Source organism: Poecilia formosa, unplaced genomic scaffold (genome assembly GCF_000485575.1).
Source record: "Poecilia formosa unplaced genomic scaffold, Poecilia_formosa-5.1.2 Scaffold29, whole genome shotgun sequence".
Classification (NCBI taxonomy): domain Eukaryota; kingdom Metazoa; phylum Chordata; class Actinopteri; order Cyprinodontiformes; family Poeciliidae; genus Poecilia; species Poecilia formosa.
The window spans coordinates 828,526-852,503 of NW_006799968.1; the positions used below are offsets into that span (position 1 = coordinate 828,526).

Sequence of the window (23,978 nt, forward strand, 5' to 3'; positions counted from 1 at the left end):
CTACGCCGGAGTTTCTTTTGTGGTCGTTTCATTCTGCCTCTGTCAAGATTTCTCTTTCATTAGACGGGGATTATTTGTGTTCCAAAACAAGTTTGCTCATTTGGAGAGATTCGTGCTCTCGGCGTCTGGTGAAGAAGAGACGAACTCTGCCCTTAGGAAGCGCTCTGCGTCAGATCGCATCACGATTGCTGGAAACGTTGAATTGAAATAGCGAGTCACGGCTGCAGACAGATCAAAGACATTTCTGAGTTTGATGAGTGGAGACAACTGTCAGCTGATCAAATATGCCCCTGACATACACATTTTACCCTCTTTTAATGCCGTGTAAAAGTACGTACACCTTTTGAACTTTTTTTTTGGTCACTTCGCAATTACACTTGATGTATTTTGTACAGCTTTATGAAATAGACCTTTATGAAGTGGTGTCTAATTGAAAAGACGTCATTAAAAATAATTTTAAAAACCCCTGCTGTCTGCTGTCTGGTCATTGATGTTCTCTAAGAGACCTGTAAGGTAATTGAATATAGTTGCACTCTGAATACAAAAGCGTCTCACTGTCCTTTGAATTTCACTTGTAGTCAAGTTAGGGTTATTTGTAGCATATTTCAACAACAAGTAACGTCAAAGTGCTTCAGATGTTAAAAACAGCACAATAATCAATTATGAAACTAGTTGCAAACATGTATCATCTTAGGATAATCATTATCAAAAATATTAATTATGTTCCAGTTGTTATTAATCAGAGACGACTCTAAACAAGTGGGAGTTTAGCCTTCATCTAAAAGGACTCAGTGTTTCATCATCCTTGCAGTTTTCTGGACGTTTGTTCCAGTTTAGTGGAGCATAAAAACCGAATGCTGATTCAGTATGCTGGAGAGATCTGCAAGGTTGATATAACGGTGAAAAGAGCTCTAATTTAACTTGGTGCCAAGCCATCCAGAGATTTATAAACTAACAAAGGTGTTTTAAAGTCCATTTTCTGAGCTACAGGGAGCCAGTGGAAAGGTTTTAGAAGATTCTTCCTGGTTTTAGTCAGAACGCGAACAACTGCGTTCTGGATCAGCTGCATTTGTCTGTTTTTTTTGTTGTTTTTGTTCTTTTTTAGGCAGACTTCTATTGACAGATATTTTTTTCACTTCTAACATGTGGAAAAGTGTCTCGTTTTCTTTATTTTTGAACTTGTTTTAAGACTGGTATTTTTCGCAGTGTCGTTTCTCGCTCCAATAACCGAAGCTGTAACAAAACATTTCTGTCATTCACTGCTTTATTTTAGTTTTTAGGGAAAAAAATCCATATGAAATGCAGGAAAGTTTCTTGTTGTAGCAAGAGAAAGTGTGAAAAAGTTCACGGGTGCAAGCACTTCAGCTATGTGCTGTAATTTCTGTGAAAGGCACAAGAAATAGAAAAGCAAATGACTATTTAAAGACGGTTATTATGCAGGTTGTTGCACTAAGAGGCACAACACACATTCCCCCGTATGTGTCCTGCAACAACCTCCTTCCCCCTCCCCTCGTTGCTTCCAGCCACCCAAAAGCCTATATTGGTATATTTAGGCGTTCCTCCTCATTGCTCAGTCCAATAGGTTCCAAATGTCTGAACTCCATTTAGAGAAAATGGTGCAAGGCTGCTTGGTTGGAGAGAGGGAGAGGCGATGGCTGAAGATGGAGAGATAGAGGGGGAGTTATGGAAAGCTTAAGGGCTGGGTGGGTAGTAGAGAGAGCATTGAGTCTGAGTAGATGAAGGGAGCCTGTGAGTAGCAGTTGGCATCAAAACCCAGAGATTCAGAACCAGAACATACACAGTATCTGCCCAGACACAAACTCTGAAGCAAAGATATGGACCGGGACAGCGTAGATGTACAGGAACATGTGGTTAGACGCCTCAGCAGCTAATTTAACAATCCCAACCCACAACATCATCGGTAAAAAGGGGAGAAACGGAAAGAAAAAAGAAAAAGAAAAAAAAAAAAACTGGTGTCCATATTGAAAACTGCCCACAAACACAAACACTGACTCACCGCTGCTTTCAGAGCCGTGTTCCCGACACACCAAAGGAAATCAGCGATTCCACCTGTCTCCGCTGCACACCTACTTAAGGCAAATATCCAGAGGACGGCACACTGTGAAACACATTATTCACGCCTCAAACACACACTCCGCGGGGCCTCGCACGGAACGGAGGCGCACAGCAGGGTGGCGGTTGTCATGGCGGTCTGACGCGTCGCCGTCCTCATTACCGTCCTCGTGTCAGTCTTCGGAATTCATCACAGCGGCTCGCGGAGCCATCCAGACACTTATTAGTCATGGAGAGTGGGGAAACTTTCTGCTTTCTGCTGCTGGGAGCCGCATGAAAAATGCAGCGTACCGTACGGAAAGGTCGGAGATTAAGTCGTATGTTTATGGAAAAGGAGAATTCGGTATCGTCCTGGGATAACCTGCCTACCGGATTGCGTTCATGTGGAGGATTCCCCGGATATCATTTGTCCATCTAGAGCAGCTATTAATTTTTATTAGGACGAAGAAGCCACGGTCCAGAAATCGAGAAAGAAAGATTAATCGTCACACAAATAATTGAGATTAACGACTGCGCGGTTTCTTCGGTTCATTCTGATCCCGCTCGTACTTTTTATTAGTGGCATTATCACCTTCTATTTCAAAAATATTCCAACAGAACGCTATACGTTGTTGTTTTTAAATGTTTGTTGTTTTTTTCCAGAATAATTGAGAAGTTTGTCTTTGCAAAAGAAAAAAAAAAGTTTGAATGTTACGATTTATACGCCTGAAAGAAATAACTGCAGAACTGAAATCGACCTGTAAATGTGACATTTGTCAATCAATAAACCAATCAATCAAGCTTATTTCTATCCATTTAGCTTCAAACAACCTAAACATTGATGAAGGTTTTTACATGTTGAGGAGGTTCAACCAGCCTTTTGGTGCAGACTTGCTCTGTTTTAATGTCTGTGTAGTTTGTCACTGCACAAAGAGTCGCTGGAAAGTCTTAAAACGTTCTTGGATTCGTGTTCATGTAATCCTCAAGCGGACCAACAGGTGAATCATACACCGACCATTTTGGATCCCTTCCAGAAAAAAAGCAGACAATTAGACAGCCTAAACACAAATAAAACAGGTAAAAGATTAAACTGTAACTAAAAGTTAACAAACCTGAAATAAAACACCAGACTCAACTGAAAATGTTTATATTACCCTCTACCGTGAATCGGAACCGTTTAAATAAGCCGAGCTGGACCGAGTTGAACCCCACACCTCCTTCCCTCGCTGACATTTTCTGGTGTTTAACATGTGAACCAGAAAGAACGTCTTGCAGTCGTTTATTGTTCAGCTTCTATTAAGTTGCCCCGCTCCCTCAGGCATTGCTCCATGTGCTGCAAGTGGAGCAGGGGAAATACGCACCAGATGTGCAGAGGGTGCATCTCCAGCGCGGAGAGGAATGAGCCTGTTTTTGAACTGGAGCAATTGTTCCTTCTTCAAAACCGTCTCAAATGGATGAAGAATGGCTGTGTCCGCTAACGCATGTGTGTCGGAGTAAATTAGCCATCGCTGCATCAAGCGGGGAGGGGAGAGGGCGAAGGGAGATGAAGACTTGACCTCATAACCCGCTGCTACACTGTATTAAGCAGGGGGGGAAAAAACGGACCTCGTCCTCCCACCGCCGCTAATAACCAATCATCTTGTGCGGATTAACGCAAAATAGATGCTAATAACTCTCTATCAGAGAGGCCCAGGAGGATGATGGGAAAGCGTTAGACGCCACAACTCGGCAACAAAACACTCGTTTAAATTGTGGTCGGTGAGGTCGCGGCTTATCACGAAATGCGCAGAGGCGGTAAAACGCACGCACACACACACACACACACACACACACACACACACACACACACACACACAAGCGCGGCCGCGTTTCTTCCCCCACAACACGTACAGTCCAATTACAGCGAGAGGACGAGGCCCGGGCCCGGCGCTCCCTCTGACCTTGTTCCAGGACAGATTGATGAGGCACCGTATCGCCCCAGCAGATCAAATATCTCCTTTCTGGCCCTCATTACCAGGTCTTGGAGAGATATGCAAGTGCCCCGCTCAGACAGCGGATCATGCTGTTCTGGTAGCCGAGTGGCAGTTATTTTTCATCCATTTCTGCATAAATAAAAGCAGAGGTCACCGAACCTTTCATCCACGCGCTAAAGCAGACGCAGCTGGCCCGACGAAGCAGGAAATAATTAGATAGCTTTTTTTTTTTCCTTTAACTTGGCTTGTTTGCTTTTGTTTTGATCATGTAATTAAAGAGGAAGGGGGGGAAGCATGGGGATCGTTTGATGTGGAGCGTTCCGGTGCAGACGGCGCAGAAATTGATTTGGATTTCCCTGGTCTGCGCCGAAAAACTGGAAGTCGGAAATTTACGACGAAAAGATGATGAGCGGTGTTTGTCCTGTTTTTTTGTTTTTTTTTCTTTTAAATAAAAAAAACATTAACCCCTTTTTTTCTTCTGGACTCCGCAGTTCCTCCTCAGTTTGTGAAGCGGCCCGCCAACATCTACGCCCACGAGTCCATGGACATCGTTTTCGAGTGCGAAGTTTCGGGCTCGCCCGCCCCCACCGTTAAGTGGGTCAAGAACGGAGACGCCGTCATCCCCAGCGACTACTTCAAGATAATTGTGAGTTCACTTTGTGCTTGATCAGTACCTCACTGTAAGTACTTGCTGGCAGATTTATTCCGTTTTTGCCTTTTTCTCACAGTTGCATATTTCAGATCATCAAATGAATCTTTTATATTTCCGTGGAGGAATTTTGGAATGTGGCAGAATCTCTTTGGAAGACTTTCAAGCATGAGCAGTCTGTTCAGGGTCACTCCACAGCATTTCAATCAGATTTAGCTTCAACTTCAAAACCATTTAATTAGTTTTTTATTTATGATTTTGCTTAAACTGCTGGTGCGCTTTGGATCGCTGTTCAGAAACATAACCCAAGTTTACGCGAGTAGAAACTGAGCGCTGAAAATTGTCTTTCAGGATTTTCCAGTAGAAATCAGAAATCGGAGCTCCATCAATTAAATCTTGTCACTCAAGGTCATGTGGCAGCCAAAGCAACCTCTGACTGTCACCCTATCGCCACCATGTTTAACTGTCTGTAAGATGTTTTTTTCTGAAATGCTGTTACTTTTGCCCTATATTTGAATTTTGCCTCCTGATCCTAATATTTTCCAAAAAGTCTTGTGTATCCTTTTTGGCAAACTAAGCAGTATTTTGTGTCCCTTTAGTTCAGCAGTAGCTTTGATCAGGGATGCACTGATCACCGTTCCATTTAGATCTTTAAAAAGCAGATTCTGATTTTGACAGATACTGATTTTTTTTTAACTTTTTTCTCATAACTAACTACATAGTGTGTCAGTATAGCAACAAAGTTGCTAAGTCAGCATCAGGGAGGTGAGTATTGTTAGGATGTGACCCGATGGACGAAGTCTAGCGGTCAGCTGTCTCTCACAGCAGAGCAAAAAGGTTTCAGTGATGGATTTTCAGACGTTTGCGGAGGTGGATAAGATCGGTGGATAAAATTAATTTCACATGTAAGAATTGGCCAGTCAACTAAAATTAAGAAAATAGGCACCAATCGGTGATCGATCGATTCACCCCTACTTTTGGTGTCGGTGCTGTCCTATCGATGGCATTTTGCTCAGATTCTTTGAAATCGTTGTCCCTGACCGAGCCATGTAAGGCCCGCAGTTCCTTAGATTTTGATCTGGATTGATTTGTGACCTCCTGGATTAGTTGTCGACTCACTCTGGGAGTAATTTCTGTAGGCCCAACCTCTCACTTGAGCAACAACATTTCATACTTTACAAACTCATAAGAGCAGAACTTTTATAGATTCCTCAAGCTCACATTTCACTAGAAAAAAAATCTGCTAGAATAAAATGCACCAACAAACAGAATAATGTCATTTTATTCTTGCGCCTCTAAGATGGTGAACAAACGTCTCTGTTCTTGCGGAGTATGTCTTGGCCTTGGCACTTTCTCTCAGCCTACTTCACATTGTCAGAGATGTTTTGTTTCAGTAATTTCTTGGTTCTACAGATCTGACAGAGTTGTACTCTTTTATTTCTATCTCTCTTGCCCTCATCCTTTACTCTGCAGAAGGAGCACAACCTGCAGGTTCTGGGTCTGGTCAAGTCTGACGAAGGTTTCTACCAGTGCCTGGCAGAAAACGATGCCGGCAACATCCAGTCGAGCGCGCAGCTCATCATCTTAGATCACGGTACGCCACACACTGAGACAAATAGTGTGCAAATCACATTTGTTAGCTCGGGAAAGATGAATCAACTCCTCCTTGGGAAGATGACAAAGCTGCAAAATTGCTACAATGTAATCAATATCACAGCCAGAATCTGATCGGGTTTTCGCACAGCTGCACAAGGTTATTTAGAAATGCAGGCAGGATGAATATCAGCAGTGATTATCTCTTTGCTTGTTACACCTGAGTTTTCACCCAGGGAGAGGAGACTGCTTAATGCTTTACATCTTTGTGAAAATGCTTAACACAATCCCAAACAAAACACAGAAAGGGCAGTCGGCTGTTTTTGGAGGAAGACGACAGACGTTCTCTTTCCGAAACCTTTCAGACATGAAAGGCCGAGCGGTCAGCTCGCTGTGCTGCGTCGCCTCTTTTAAAGGTGCGGTAATTGATTGTTGAGACTCTGCACATCTGTCGAGATGGAAAACAACAACAATGATAGGAAACCTTAAGGTCCTGTTAAAACAGAGGCGAGTCTAAAAACAGAACCGAACTAAAGGATGTTCTTCTTGCACACAGTCCGTTCTACATCCAGGGTTACAGAAATGTTTGTGACACTTGAACCCAAAAAAATCCCGAGACGGTGGATTTTCAGATGTTCTTTTAACAAGAAGATGTTGCTCGATAAAATAAAATGATGGAGGAAATACATCAGGAGAATAATTATAAAGTGTAAGAAAGAAGCAACAAAATCTTTCTGCAGTTCCAGTGCTGACTGTAGAATCTCCCTTTGCTTATTTCTGGAAAACACTAATGAAGCTTTTCCACCAACGCGGTCCAGAGTCCATTTCGGTTCTTGAACATTATTGTGAACTAGTGTCGCGTGTTTATACTGAAAGAACAATCTTCCCAAACACCAAATCTGATTCCAGTCAGACACAGTGGATTCCTGATCCTTCAACAAACTGTGAAGTCACTCCGTGGTAAAACTGAAGATAATGCAACAGTCAGCATGGTGGCAAGCACGAGGCGCACAAGCCATCCGCCATCTTGCTTCTACGCTCTTTTTCCATGTTGTGTCATACCGCCTGTTGGTGACGCATGCTTGGTTCTCAAAGTAGATAGAAACAGGCGTCGGCTTTCGACAAAACAGCAAACGATGTCCTAGCATTGTTTAGGATGAGCATTTGATGAGCACATATTGTTTTTCTGTGTATTATTTTGATTGAAAAACATAAATTTTGACAAGATCTTAAGATATTAGTGAGCTTATTCATTATTAGAGATTATGTGGTTGCAAAACATTTGGTCTGAGCCCATGATTGCACCGAGGTTACCTGAGATGCTGTTTGATTCTTAACCTCATTGGGTCTTGATTGTTGATCCCTGACCATTAATGCTTGGGATCAGAAATAGTTACGTCTTTATTATCTGCAGTAAGCTGGAGGACATGCTGACACTTCTGCTTATTCACAGTATGGACAATTACATACAGCAAATGTATCAGATATTATGGTAGCCTAGATTTATGAAGCGGTATGTTTTCAGTATGTGCTAGGAGATGGTATCTGTTATGCTCTACTATCTTATCTAGGGCAGGAAAGGTACAGTATGTTGAATAAAAGCAGTCTTCCTTCCAACATATATAGCAAAATCCAAACCAATTCAGCAGACTACTAAAAGGTCCAACCCACTTCAATCCCTGTCTTATAAAGAACTTTCTGCTTTTTAAAGTGACTGTAACTTTCCGGCTGCAGCTTAAACACGGCACATTAAAAGCAAAAGATTAATTTCAATTTCCAGGAGCTTCAGAGTGAAACTAAAGGAGGGCAAGGACTGGAGATAAAGATCAGATACAAGAGAGGGAAATTAAAAAAAGCTAAACAAAAGAAAACACATTAATCTTTTTTTTTTTTGAAGATATTTTTCATTCCATTAACGGCGACGGCAGGAGAAAAACAGAAAAACAACTTGAATTTAAGTGAAACACACTTCTATGAATCACAGAATATGAGCTGGAATATATAATAGTGATAAATGTAATTAAGACAAAGCAACACTTATCAAGCAGGAATCAGTTTTATTGTCTCTGTCGTATCCTGTCGAGTTCAGTGACGAAGTTTAATCAAGCATGACCCCGGCCCGGCCCGGCCCGGCTCCACTTGAAGCAGGTGGTAAATGAATGAGCGACTGGTGCCACCCCTGGCTGTGCCGTCCCCACTGATTGGAAAACATTAAGTCAGAAATAATGATGACCCGCAGCTCACTGTGTATTTGTGTTTGACGCTATTGATAAGAGTCAGGCTACTTTACATGGCCCCAAGTCTTTTTTTTTTTTGGCTCCCTCTCCTTTTTGTTTGAGTTGTAGATAAATGGGATGAATTACAAAGGCAGCTGGCCTTGTACATGGAGATCTGCCTTCAGCAAAGCTTTGAAGTAATTAATCTCTTCTTAATCCACAAAGAAATCACAGAGAATCTTTGCCTTTCTTGCTTCTGTGAGTGTTTACCGCTGCGTCGGAGTAAATCTCGCCCGCCTGTACCTGAACCTCCCTAATGTTTTCATCAGTTTACTGCCCAGTAGTCGTCAGAAACTGATTGAAGATTTTGACAAAATGAAGGTTTGGGATGATTTTAATTCAGTTTTCTAACTTTTTTCTCCCTTTAAAACCGCAAACTTCAATTAACTTTGTTGGGATTTCACTCAATTGACCAATGCAAGGTGGGGAATTTTATGAAGTGGATGGAAACAAGTGGGACATGAACTTGTATTCAGAGCCCTCCAAGTAAACCAGAAGTCCTTTATTTAATAGAGTTTGCCTGTGTTTGATTTAATCCCAGGGCCTCAGAGGTTTGTTAGAGACGCATCGTCATGAAGACCGAGGACCGAGTTCAAGGAGAATATTAAAGCATATGGGTTGCAAAACATCACCCTGAGCTCTGAACATTTCACTGATCAGGCATCGTCATTCTCTTCTAATGAAAAAATATGGTACAACTGCAAACTTACAAAGAAGCAGTTGTCCACCTGAACTTACAGTATATTGAACAAAAGTGGCCTGAGAAGGGAGCCATGAGGAACCCCTAATGCCTGGTATGTATTGTTCCATCATATATAGAGAGTAAAATCCAAACCAATTTAGCAGACTATTAAAAGGGTCCAACCCATTTTTTAATCTTCAAACCTTATGGTAAAAAGAGTTTTCATGAAACATCCGGTCGACCCAGAAACATGTGGAAGAACATCCTGCAGTCAAATGAGACCAAAGTTGACCTTTCTGGTATGTATCTAAAGCGCTGAGTGTAATGGTATACTTCCAGGATTCTTGTCTTACTGAAGAAAAGCATCCCCAACAGGAAAAGGAAGATAGATGGAGGTAAATACGGGGTAGAAAGTCTATTAGAGTATGTAACAGACCTGAGACGGGCGCAGAGGTTCACCTTGTAGGACAGTAACTCTAAACATACAACAAGAGCTGTAATGGAGTGGTATAGAGAAATGCAAACAACTCTGTTATTTGGAAACAACCTTCTTGTCTCTGTACTGACGCACTCAAAGCAGAACTATTTACTTCCTGAATGAACACCAAACAAAATTAATTGGATTTGAGGTTATTTTTCCACAAATCAAGTGCAGTAGCAATCATATTTCTCTCCATCAAAGTCTCTGTTGACATCTCTTCTGTTCATTTTGACTATGAAAGCATACAGTCCTGAAGCCATCTGTCACCCTTCCTCACACTATTCACTCTTCCTTCCTTTCACAGCCACCTGCTCCCAGCAATAATCCAGCGCACTGGGCTTTGTATTAATTGCGCTCTGTTTGATATCATCTCCTTACATGGACACCTCCCCCCCCCGTCACAGCTGGACGTCTTTGTCCACTTCACCAACTCTCTGTGGCTGCAGTCAGGTGTCCTGCTCGCACCTGCCGGGCTTGAATCTTTCCAAAACGGGGCCGGGCAAACAACCCGCGCGTCTGGCTGCCTCACCGTCGGCTAAGATAAGCCGGTCGACTCGCCGCTGAGATAAAGTCGTCTTCACCCCCTGCAGGGAAATCGATGGGCGTGGGCTGCATCTAAATACCCAGCGTCTGCGAGTCGGCTAATATTCATTAGTGCCATAATCTTTGCCTCTTGACACCGCCAGCTGCAGTTAAATGTGGATCAGGTGATGAATCCCACTTGTGGGTGTTTGCAGTGGAAAAGAAAAGGTCAGCTGTTAGCGTATGTGTACCAATCTGGATGTTATTTATAGTGATACGTGCTCTGCAACAGTCTTCTTGTGTACGGCAGAGAGCTTAGGCTGCTTACAGTTTGTACTGTTTGTTACACATTACATGCCACAAATCTGCTAACCTGCTAATGAGCTAGCAACGTAGCTTTTTGGAGCGATTTAGCTTTTTTGCTAAATTTAAAAGCACTTAGCTCCTCCTAATGTCTTCAGATAAATTCTAGAGTGGTAATTTACTTGGCAGTTTTTATAATCTTTCAGCTGAATGAAGCTAGAAATGTGTTGAAGTTTTTGTTATTGACTTTTAAAAGTTTCATGTAGTTAGACATTTATATTGTTATTTTGAAGTGGGTGAAGATTGTTTACGCAGCAGATCTGTTTCCTCTTCTAACGTTTTCTCTCCCTTTATTGAGGAAGTGGGAATATACAACAAACAACACTTGTATGAACAAAAGTCCAATTGTTTTGAGAGACGTTATAACGTTCTCCTTGTGATACATGAGGATTTTCAATATGTTTGAATTTAGCGCTTTAGCTAAATTCTATGCTGCTATAGGGCTTTAGCATTAGTTTAGCCAATGTTTATGGCTTTACTAACATTTTAGTTGGTGATTCCTACCACTAACAGGCCGATATAGTAAATATTCAGCATTAACATGATTATAACTCACTTTGGATTAGTCAAAACCCAAAGAAAGAAAATGAAAGACCTTGTGTTTTGTAAGTGCAGGTGGTATTGTTTTTTTAAAAACAGACTGGTGTAATTTTGTGGCTTGAGTAAGAATTTAATTCATCTGAATGATAAATAAGTATAGAAAAAAAGGTCTTTTCGAGTTTAAAAAGTCACAGTCTGAGGATTAGTTCGTGCCATAATGGAATCACTCGAGGTGCTTGGCTTTTTCTCTTCCATAACACCTCTGCCCATCTTTTTTTCCTCACCATGCTATAAATACAACCTCTAATGGGCGTCGCGCTCATGTTTGATATGCGCTGTCCTCGTGGAGGCCTTATCGTCACAACAATCCTGATGGAAGTTGGTCAGCTGCAGAGAGTATTGCTATTTAAGGGATTATCGTCACATGTCATTTGCAGATGGCATGCAGGAACAGCAAGGCATTTTCCAGGCACATGGGATGCATTTATACATGCAAACCAAATCAAGTAGGCTGCAATTACTGCTTTAAGGAGACAAGCAGCATTTTTTAAAACGTTTTTATTTTTTACTTTTTCTACAAAGAATACAGAAAGGCTAGGACTGGTTCATTTGGAAAAGTTGGATTTCTATTCAGAGGGAATGTATTTTCTTACATGTTTTGATTTGATTCAGAACATTTCTCTCTTCTTGTACATCCAAATGTATAATAAAACAAAGAAGAAAAAATCAAGTCTGCACAGAAGCTTATGAGCTCAAAAAGTGTTAGTATAAACATTTATGACCATAAATGTGTTAACATATTTCAGAAAACATGGGGCAAATTTGCATTTAGAAAGAAAAGAGGTTTTGCTCTGCTATTATTCTCCAGCATAAATTCACGATGTACATCCATTTGCATCTCGATACCATTACTTTTTTCTTTTATTCCTTCCATTCGCTAAAGTGTGAAACTCCCTGCATCTTTTCTTCGTTTTCGTAGCCGTTTCCACGGCTCACGTGAATACAAGATGTGGCATGTAAAACGATGGGAGTGCGGTGATGTACAGGAAGTTGGACCTGCACTCGCCCACTCATACGGTCGGATCTTCTTGCTCTTCCTGCGTGTTTCAGCTGATGCTGTTGAAATTCGTAGAGTCAAATGAATTAAAGAAATCCTTTTTTTTTAAAAAAACATGTTTGCGACTCGAGGCTGTGCAGCAGGAATTTTTCACCCTGATTCAGGTGTCAAGATGACATATTTCTGATGCAAATGCATCTTATGGAGCTTTTTTTATTTTCCTCAGACACGTGGTCCTGCTGCCTTTGATCCGTTCCACCTTTCATTTCTCGCTCTACCTAAAGCACTACTTTATTTCCTTGTTTTACCCTTTCATCACTCTCTGCCACAATTAGTTTCCCCCACTATGAACATTTATTGCAGCAAATGCTAACATGTCATCTCCACCAAAGTTTCCTGCTTTAAACTCCAGATTCCTGTGTGTCTTTACAATCTGAAGCTCTGCTTTGAGATGCTGAGGATTAAACACAGTGTTACTTGATTACTTTATAAAATCAGCAACTTTAGTGTAGATTTTTCTGTGAGTATAAGCATTTTTAGCAACCAAACAACATCTAAATCATTAGATGTTGTTTGCTTTGATGTGGTACATGGAAAGGCGCACCACTTCTAAGTGAAGCCCACATGCGCTGTGGTTGTAAGCTAATGCATGGCACATTTAATCATTCGTCAACTTTGCCTGAAGCTGCTTTGCTACAGTCGCCATATGAAAAAGGACATGAGATAAAATGCTCTGGTTCTTTCCCATTGTAGTCACAAACAAAATGTGCGTCTGTGTTGATGCTTCATATAAGATAATCTAACATTAATTAGAAATATCTTTTTAAAAAAAACAAAACAAAAAAACAACCCCAAAAACTGGATGCTTTTTTAAAAAAAAAAGTAAAACTGATGGTAGGTTGCAGTTAGTTTTTGCTATTAAAATAAATTTGAAATGTTGGAACATCATCAAATACTTAGAAACGCAATTGTTAGTTCTCATCAATCTTTGAAGAGTTTTAAGGCAATTTAAAGGCGTTAACATTCGAGACGATAGATATGCTGTGGGGGGAGGGGAAACGTCCCAGAAGGTATTTTATAATTAGTGTAATACTTAAAAATAATTTAGAACGTCCAAAGGCGCCATCTTCAGCCAAAACCTTCTTTTTACTCTGCCGTTCAAGGTTCTGGGTAAACACAAAATTGTTTCTAGAATTGTCCTTGTTTACACAAAAAGAAACTACCAACACAGAAGAAGATATGAAGGCTGTGCTTCTTTTCACAAAGTTACTTTTTGTTCATCTACACAATTTCCAGACGCCTACAGCAGAGCATTCAGCCAAAGTTGCAGTTACCATGGTCAGCACAGTGGTGGGGGGCCGATGCTTTTGTTTTATAAACCATCATGAACTCCTTATTGTACTAAAGTGATCATTGAGTAAATGTGAAGCCATGTTTCCAATGTGGGTGGACATTGATCATTTATCATGAAAAAATTCTTATAAGAATTTAGTTTTTTTTTTGTTGTTGAAATAAATTTCAAATAATGATTCTAATTATAAAACAAATCTGCCAGCATTATTGGAAATCTTAGTTTTACAATTTTCTTCAATATTTCTTCCTCAAGAGCAACAATAAATACCAGTAAATTTTAAAATGCAGTTACTCTGTGCAGATTAGTGATTAAACTCTCACTTATTTAAATAGGTAGCGCCCTGTTTCAAATGGGAATGATTTTCAAGTGCAGTGCTTGTGCTTGTGGCGCTCTGAACGCTGCGCCATGCAGTCGCAGTCAAACAGTTACCAAAAAAATAAGTAGTAAATAGTTTTTATTCATCATTTTTATTGTCATCACAACAGTACCAGTAAATATTGCAATAAACATTTTTTGTTCCCAGTAGGTAAAGCTTGTCTAAATGGGCGTGATGCTATGGGGAAATGTTCTTAAACGCTGGAGTTGATCAAAGTTTAAGCACTAGCTCAGCCAATGGTTAAATAATGTGTTGAAACAAGGAACCGAGGCAGCTTCGTATAGAACCATAATCTAAAAAAACGGCAACGATCAAACAGATTTATTAGCCAGATAATCATGATGTGATTTATTACACACTTATGTGACTGTGTTTCCTCAGAAACAACTTACTCAAATACTCAGAGTGCAGAATAAACACAGACTGGAAAGACCCGATAGCCGGAGGCGATTCTTTCAACACAGCGAGCATCAAAAAGACAAAGGAATCAAAACTCCTATAGTTATCTCGGCCTTATGGGGCATTACTTATTAATTTAGCCCCATCTGATATATGCAGCAAATTTGTACCGTGAGCATGTAATCAAATATTAAGAATCCATTGTTTTTGACTCAAGCACCAGCAATTTAGTTTTTAACTTTACACAAGAGATGCTGCCTACTTGCCTAGATATTCCGCAGTGAACACTTGCAACAATGCAGCCAAGGAGGGTTTTGTGTACAAGCATGTCTTGATGCTTGCGCTTCATATTCTCCTTTTTTCTGTTCTTGAAACAGACATCATGACGTGTAGGAGAAGTTGAAATACGACAAGAGACTTTTCAAAGATATTCTCTTATGTCACTGTTCTGCTGTCAACGTACCATCCCACCTGCTAGTTTTGAGGAAAAAAAAATCATATCATATAAAATGTAACTGGATCACGATTAAACAACAAAGAAACAATAGTTTCTATTTCAGCAGGCTAAGAAGTGAGAAAAAGAGTAGATTTGTGACTGACTAGTCGCAGAGGATGGATTTTTCCCCCCCCCCTTTCTTTCTACTACTGGAGAGCACCATCCTTATTCCCAGTTCAAATCAAGAAGTGAGAATGGGCTGCTAAAAGACCCCGCCCTCCTGCCAGACTCGGCATGGAATAAAAGCTCAGGCGCTCTTCAGGGAATACGGTGTGCTTCATCATCTGCTAGCAGGGTCAAAACCAGGCCAGCAGGAGCCGCCGCGCGACATTGTGAGCCTGTGAATGTGTCAGCACCGTGTTTTCCGCTGGCGTTGGAAGTGTGGCCTGAACAGCAGGCAGTCAAGTGGAAATCAACAGTTAAACAACGTGGGATGGGGACTGCTGGAAATCACATGTTACGCATGCAAGTTACCCCACAAATATGATACATTTCTAACATTTGATTCAAAACTTCAGACAGGAACACACAAGTACATCAGTTGCAATTTTTTATCGCTTTTTGGTCTGTTCAGTCAGTCATATTTGACTTATAGAGGTTGATAGCTGCATGAAATGGTGGTCACATGGTAGAAATGCTAAAGTTTTGACATCACTTCCTGTTATGTGCATGGAGTTTTTGTTATGTACTGCATGTGTGTGCAAAAATATATATGCTGAATGATCAACTGAGCTTCATCATTCATGTTGCCAAATATTTGGTGGAAGATGAGGCTAATACCTTTGGTACACAGCCGCTTTAAGCATTTGGCATGCTGAGGTGAGATGCATTGCAGCAGATATTATGAAATAAGAAGAATTTTCTTGTAGCAATTACCCCATAATATTTGCCTTGCATTACAATAAATTGTGTTGCGCTGGTGCATATTTGCAATGTACCGGTGATGGGATCTCATTTAAGGCTTTTAAAAATGTAGAAGAGGACATATTTTTATGGATTTTCTTATTTTTAAGTTCTTCTCCCATTTAAGGACCAATCACACACCACCAAGTATGGGATTCATGCTCAATAATCCAGCTTTGCAGCGGTTGTACCTTTATCAGAGGTAGCTGAAATCGGATTGCAGAAAGTCGGGTGAAGATCCGTCTCATCTTTATGTTTCATCGCTACGTTCTCAATAAAGATGAAAGAAATATATTTGGAAAGTAATAGGAGGGGAATTCTTTAAATATTCTCTCTCAATAGCTTTCTTTTCTTTTAAACAATAATCTTTTTTTCTCCCCAAGCTGCAAACTCCCCTGCTGCTTCCTGGGATTTAGTTACACAATACGACATCCTCAGAACTGCAGCATAATGGGAAGTTTGACTATGTGGATAATGCAATGAGGCAGAGATGCTTTATTCTATATGGACGTAAACACAGATTAATGAGAAACTTTGGGATATTTGGGCTCTTAACATTTTCTTGTGACTGCGCCAAAACAAATTCCTCAACTTATTTCAAAGGCGCTTCGCTCTTAGTTTGGGGGTAGCCAGTTATTCTGGGTCTCTTTCTCATAGCTGTAACTCCCAAAATTAATTATTTCAGTAGATGTGATGATGATGAACTACAAAAGTGATTAATCGAGAAGAAGGATGGGAAGCCTCGAAGGGAGAAAGAGTCTCTCATTACCAGTCAGTGTAAGTTGATAAAGTGGAGCCAGAGGACTTACTCTCACCTCCAGAAAATGCAATACGAGAACACTGATTAAAAACTGAATATCAGTATCAGTTGCGCTCACCAAAAATGGTTAGTACTGCCAACATTGAAAAAATATGGGGATATTGTCAGGTTTAGACGTTTTGCACTAATGAAAGATGATGAGTCGACTTTTGTTCCACCCCTCAGAGACGCCTATGGAGGTCGCCGGAAACTCCATGAACTGTAGAGGCACACATGGGATTCAGGAAGAAGTGTGATTAGCTGTGTTCCCATTAACCATGAAATACAAACTATGAAAATAAATTTGCTTAATGGAAACCTGGCAATTTCGAAAAGACATATGTTTTTTGATAAATGGTTTCTGTGCTGGGATGAGGTGGTTTCTCAATCGTATTGAAGTAGATGCACTTCACTGAACTGCAATGGAAACACTTTTTTGCATCACACAACTCTTGATCAACAGCCAAAAGTTACTACTGCCGAAAACCACAACGAAGACGACAGGAAGTAGTCTCCTTTGTGATTTTCAGTTTGTTTGTTTTTTTGACACTGTAACACTGTAACTTACGCATACGAAGCTGGTCCCGAGTATAAGGGGCTTGTTGCTCCATCACCTGAATAAGATGCCAAAGTCTCCTCTGATGGTTGATAGATGATGAGGGTCATGTCTGACTTATGATTATATTTAATGTAGCTGCTTACATCCGTCACCACATGGATATTTAATGACATGGCACGTGAGCAAGGAATTTTAATTTAATTTTGTTTTGGGTAGGGGAGTTGCAACTGTTTTGTATGTAATGGAAACACCGCACTTTCAAAATTGTGTTGTTTTTTTTAGCGAGGGGGCTTGGCATTAGCACAATATAGTCAAAGATTTGCGCTCAATTGTAATGAAAATTCAGCTATTGTAAAAACCTAAGGGTTTGATACAAAGCAAAGACAGCAGCAGCAACAGAGAGGAGAGCTAATACCTTTATTAACTGAGTCCGCTCTGATTTTAATTGTTTTTTTGTTTTTTTCTAGTATTTTATGAAGGCCGTTCTAGTTATGAGAACCCCATTTGAGGCTCCACTGTTTACATACGTGCAGGAGCAGCCTGCCTTTATTTTTCTATACAACCCAGTCCACCTTTTAACACCGGCTCATCTGGGAGTGCCGGTGTGATATTTCTGGACGAGGACAGTCCTCTGGGTGCAGTAATTGGAAGTAGCAAATGGCACAAAAACATCACTTTCCCTTCACGCCCTTCCCCTAGCTGCGGGCTAGCTGACCTCTGCGAGCGGCACCTCCGGAGCTGCAGCTTTTTATTTTCCCCCTGCTATCGCCCCAGCACTCCCTCTCTGCGCCGAGCCTCCCACTTTCCATAAGCCGAAAGTGGAACAGGGAGGAGGATCGCAGCGGGACGCGGGGCACCCCAGCTTGAATGCGCGCGCTGTGCAGTCGCCGCTCGTCAGGAGGTTCCCGACGCGGGGAGGTCGCTTTTAATGGCGGGAGTCTGATTAGCGAGAGTGTTTGTTAGAGGATCTTCAAAGAGGAGAGTTACAACTGCTCTCACTTCTGCAAACATCCTGTTTGACCTTTTCAGGCCTTTTCAACATTGTTCAGCTCCACTCACTTTATACATGAATTGTTGCCGCCATACATACACATGCATGTGCACACACACTGCTACACATAGCTTTCTGGGAAATCAATTACTTTATTCCAGGCTTGCGCTGTTCCCCTCAGAAAGGTTGAATTGTGTTTGTGTACCTCCAAGGTAATAAGATACAAAGGCTGGAGGCAGAGCAGACAGAGACCTCGTTTCCAGCGCTGGCCATTGGCCGTTAACGGCTCCGGAGATGTGGAGAGTTTCTGGGGGGCTTTTTTTTGTTTTGTTTTGTTTTTTCCCCTGATGTGCTTGAAAGGTGAGCCCAAGAGGCCTCATTCCTGTTCTCTGAGTGAGGATGTGCAGCACGTGATGCGTATGATTCCATATTTGAAGTCTGGGGACTGGGATGGGGGCAGCGGTGGGGGGAGCGGACACAGGCAACGGGGAAAATTACGCTGCGTCTTAATTTGCATGTGGAGTCGGCGCGAGCAGCAAGGCGTTGAACAGAACAAGGCAATCGGGCCCAGATGAACTCACCAGTGGCTCAAGGATCAAGGGGGGGTACACGTGTTTGATGTTGAAAGGATGATGTATGTACACACAGAGGATGATTAATTATTGATGCACCCGGCCCCTTTCAATTATAGTCCTCGCTTCCAAACGGGGCGTTTGTTTGTCCATGTGTCGATCCTCTGGGCTTTCCTCGTCTCGGTGGATAGACAAGTCACCAAAGTGAATTATTTGCATATTACATATCTAGAGACCATTGAAGACATGCAGTCATAAATCTCATTCCACATCAATAAGTGATGGCTGAGGAAGATTTTTCAAGCTCTGCTTTGCTTTATTTTACACAAAATCTTTAGTTTCTAACACCTAACTATTTCATTATTGAATTATGAATGAAGGAAGCTAGCTAGCTAGGTAGCTATCTAGGATGAACTCACCAATATATATGCATATAAATGTATATAACCCACTGACTTGGGGACAAAATGAGCTAGCTGAGCTAAAGTGAGCCAACTGAGCTAGCTAGCTGGCTAACTCATTTTGTCCTTTAATCGTTTCTTTGTAAAAAATTTAAATGAAAACTAATTAGAAAAATAATTTTTGCCCATTATATATTTTTACAATTCAAAATGAACACGAAAAATGTGTATTGAAACTAAATATTTATAGCTAGACATAAGCGCAGTTAATTTGTTATGTGTGCGGCTTTTAAAGTTTCAGTAACTCAAGCATTTCAGTGTACACTTTAGTTACAAAATGGAGGCTGGTGTTGACTTATTTATCTATGTTTTATGTTATCTTCAGGTCAGCTTTTCTGCAGCATCATTGTGCTGCTGAGTTTCACAAAACATATAGAGTATTATGTTATCAGCATATAAACTACAAAAACTGGGACAGACACACGAAGCCTTTAGCCTTTTCTTTTTACAGGCTAAAAAGAAAAGGACCCAAAATAGTTCCCTGTGGAACTCCCTACTGAATTTATTGTTAAATTAACCTAATGGATAAGTTGAGGAATAATTATAGTCATATCCATCTTTGTATTTGCACTTAGAATATATACCACCAACACTCTGCCTGCAGATATAGTCTGTTTTTGCTAGCTCCTGTAGCTGTAGGCCCTGCAGTGTTCTTTAATTTGTGAAGTCTTGGTTCATTCTGTGTTGCAGTGTGATGTCTAATGTATGGTTTCCATTTTCACATCTCCAGCTACCCACTTTATAGTTTTACTAGAGAGTACATATCTCCAGGAGTAAATACAAACATACAAAATACAAAAGAAGCGACTCTTTCCCAGAAAGAGCCCCTTTCCCAGAAAGAGTCGCTTCTGGATCAGAAATTGAAGTTACGTAAATGCAAAATTGAATAAACTGTGCTATCTAAGAAGAATTTGCTGCAGGACAGCAAAAAGCTAAACTCTCTTCGCTAACAAACCAAAACATTGAGCTGGCCCGTGGGGTTTGGTCGTTTGATAAACAGCTTTATTAAAGTAAAATCGTCTCATGTGCAGCTTCAGCTTCCCCACATGGCATCCAGGAGCCTCACAGCTCTATCAGATGGGGCCCCTCATGTTACATTTGGTCTCTGGGGCCACATGAGAAATAAAAACATCTGGGATCCACTCCAAGGCTTTTAGTAGAACATTTGGTGTTATTTTTTATTTATTTTGGCCTGCATACTTTGTGTTGTTTCAGATTGTGACAGTATAATGTACTCTGTCCATCCATCTGTGCATCCGTTTGTCTGTTTGTACTCTTAAAAAGACATGGAATTGGGTTATAAAAATGTGTAGGAATTCTACTTTTTTTTTTTTTATCAAATATGCCTCGGAGCATGATGCCCAGACAATGCCGTCTGATATTTCTGTCGAGTCAGTATGACACAAGAATGCTTTTTTTTTTTCTTTGAGGATCATGTCAGCGATTCATCGCACCTTGTCAGTTTAAGCTTTTGTGAGACTCGAGTCGCTCTTTAATCTCGGCTGTTTGTGATTATCACAGCAACAGGGAATGTGTGCAGCCTCTGAAATGCCTCCACCTTTCAGCAATCTGATGCTGGTTATCCGTCAGTTCCTTTTTTTTTTTCTTTTTTTTTTGCCACTGATTAGATGTCTGAATAAGGCCTTCGTTAGTCCTGTAGTCCCATACAGTAGAGGAGTCTTCGGTGGGAGCCATAGTTGATTATTTCAGCCTTTGTCGGAGCTTGTGTCACATTTTTCGTTTCTCTTGTAATGCTCTTTAGGTCATAAAGCAAAAACTAGCTTCAAAATATTTTTGACACAGCAAAGGAAAGATCCTGGCGTAAAAGAAAGCGCATTCTGTGATGTTTTTATTTTTTTGACTTCCCTTCATTTCTCTCCTCACCTCTCATTTTGGCATTGCTCGACACATTTTTCTTCACTTTCTGACTTTGTCGGTGCATTAAGGAGCTGCTCTCATGTCACGAACTGTCAGGCTGCCACGTCTTTCCAATCTTACCTTTACAGAGCAGAGATAAACAAGATGGCTGAGGAAGAAAAAACATATATAGAACCATAATTGTCAGCAGTGGTTGCAGTAATAAACCAACAATTTCCTCCCACGCATTCTTGTGAAGTTGTAAGAAAAACGCTCAGTTCTTGTTTATGATTCATTTACATTCTGATAAAGGAACGTCTTTTTTTAGCTTGTGTATTATTGTTGTTTTTTTTTTTTTAGTAAGATAAAATCCAGGATTTCCCTGTAATTACTTGTGAGCTCAATTTAGCCTTGTCATCACACAATTATCGCATGTTTGCATGGAATATGACAAAGTCTTGACATTCTTGCATGATTTATTTAGCTTTTTTATGCCTTTTCTGAATGTTCCAGTGGAAATGCAGGCAGCTAATGTAGGGGGAGTGAGGCGAATGTGATGGCAGGCTGATGGTTTTAATTGACCGTCTTCTTTGTGCCGGCTCTCTGCAGAGGACCGGGCCTTTTGAAAGTGCTACACGCTTTCTTTCGCTCCGTTCAGGCCTCTTTTCTCTGGAAGATAAAAGTACTGATGCAGTAATGGACCATTAGCATTGTGCTACATCTGTCTCTGACGCCATCATCATTACCGGAACCACATTTAGACAAGAAAATCAGTCCTGAGGAGAAACCCATTTAGCAAGAGCCTGGCACGGCCCGCTGAATCCTCTCTGGAGACACTTTCGTAGTTACAGTCTTGTGTTTGATTCTGACAGATTCGGTTATGGTTTGAGAGGGCTATTGTTCGGTTAACAGATTTTATGGATCTGGTCATAATACAAGTGATCTGGTCTGTACCAGGTTCTAAATTTATTACAGGTGTACAAAAGCTACACTACCAGAAGCCAAAGAGGAACGGGGAAAAATACCCTGTGATTCTCTTGCTTGTAAAATCGATTAATTGTTTCCTACTTGGCATTATAATAACTGAAAAACATAATACAAACCAGATAGTTTTTATTCTGACTTATACTCGTCATCATCCTCTTATCTGGAACCTGGTCATGGGAGGAGCAATACTCAAAAATCAAAATAAACTTAAATTACAGATTTACACCTTTAAAGTAAACCTTATGAGCATATAATGTCACCAAACTTATACTTGTTTTAACTAACATTAATTATAAAGCACATAGTTTACCCCTTGAATATCTTACTGCATATAACACATCAAACTGTGCGATAAACAAGAGCTAGCATTGTGCTAATTAGCTGCTAGAGCACAAAACAGCCTGTAAAAATCACTAGCATTTTTGCTAGCTTAAAGGTAATCCGCTAACACACTTATCTCCAGGACAAAGCGCCTTTCTCAACAGGTTACAACATTCAAAATCACTTCACCACATTGGGTAATGCTAAAGAACGTAAGTAAGAAGGAATGTAATGTTTAGGTTAGCCTGCTAGCTCTTTTAACCAAATGTCTAAGCGTCGGACGACCGATAGGCGTTAACCAACTTCCTGTTTTCCGTCAAGTCACTTCAGCTATATTGCAGAGCTCCCTAGTGGAACAAGAGGATTGCTAGCTTCTTTCTTTCAAGAAGCTAGCAACCGTGGTTCCAGTCAGACCTCTTTTTAAATGACTCAAGTTATTCATTTTTAGTTTTGCTTTTACTCGCATTGAATATTAAGATGAGCCCGCGTCTTTGTCCCAACTGCTTTTGTGTACACCAGATTCGGCATGCGGATCCAGAGTAACCTTCCTCGTTAAGACTTAATGCCAGTAATTCATTACCTCTGGCACAGAGACTAATGACATCATTAATCAGCTATGAACAGAGCTCAGTAGCAGCAGCGGGAGGCTGACACCTCCTTACTGTAACAATCCCAGGCGTTGCATGTACAAGACAGATTGTGGGAAGGACACTGAAAAATGGCGGCGCGTGTCAGTTACCTACAAGTGACGATGTGTATGAAGATGGAAGCTACCAGGAGTGGTTTTATTTCTCTTTATCGTTCTGCTTTGGAGCGTTTCTGATCTCACTTATTTCAGGATTTGTGCTAAAAAAAAAAATTATTGGTGTAAAAAATTTCTTCTGCCTAGCTATTATTTACTCCCTTTTTTGCTCCATCACATAAAAAAAATAAAACACATAATAGTTTGTGGCTTCAGTGCGATGGAAAATGTGATAAAGGGGTAAAAATACTACAGCAAAGACATTTAATGAGTTCATTATCGGCTCTATTTCATTCCTAATTCATGTATTAGCTGGAGCACAGGTCCTACAGTAGCTGTCAAAGATGGAGCAGAATTAGCATGCTCCGTGAACATCTTCATTGTGAACGTCATCTTCATCTCAAACTCTCCACCATCCATTGTTCCAACCCCGCAGCGTTCACAGGAACCTCGCCTGCAGCGCGTTTATGCAGCCTGAATTTTTAAGCCTCATCCACAGTTTGCAGTAAAAAAAAAAAAAAACACCCTGTATTGCTTTTTTAATTCTTCCGAGCGCTGATTTTTTTTATAATTGCATTTAAATAAGTATGGCATATTAAAAGGAGCTGATGAAGAATGCCTAGCTTTTTCTCAGATGGCACTCTTTTTTTTTTTACTTCATTTACAATTGTAACCTCTCCAGTCAAATCTGAATCTCATATCTATTTTATATACGTTAAGATGAGAGAGATTTCTACTGTAGATCAGATATTAACTCCACTTCAAACAAATCTGATCCATTCCTTTTTCTGTGATCTGTTCTTGTGTCCATTTCTCCTCTGTTCAAAGTCAGATATAAGACACTCAAGGACGTTTTTGCAGCTGCTCAAACAAGGAACCTTGAGGACATTCTCCAAGTGAAACGGTTAAAGAAATGAAGGAAATTATTCATAATAAAAACAAAATTAGAAAGTAAGACTTGTATCTCTTTCTA

General features: G+C 40.6%; 1 protein-coding gene across 21 annotated transcripts in view; it reads left to right on the forward strand.

The window, feature by feature from the left end:
* The window catches only part of neo1a (neogenin 1a), a 218,097-nt gene that overhangs the window by 151,471 nt on the left and 42,648 nt on the right, over nt 1-23,978 (forward strand). For all 21 annotated transcript variants that reach the window (XM_016669961.1, XM_016669950.1, XM_016669958.1 and 18 more), the window contains 2 exons: nt 4,517-4,671; nt 6,148-6,268. In XM_016669961.1, coding sequence (XP_016525447.1) covers nt 4,517-4,671; nt 6,148-6,268 — 276 coding nt within the window. The remainder of the gene's footprint in view (nt 1-4,516; nt 4,672-6,147; nt 6,269-23,978) is intronic.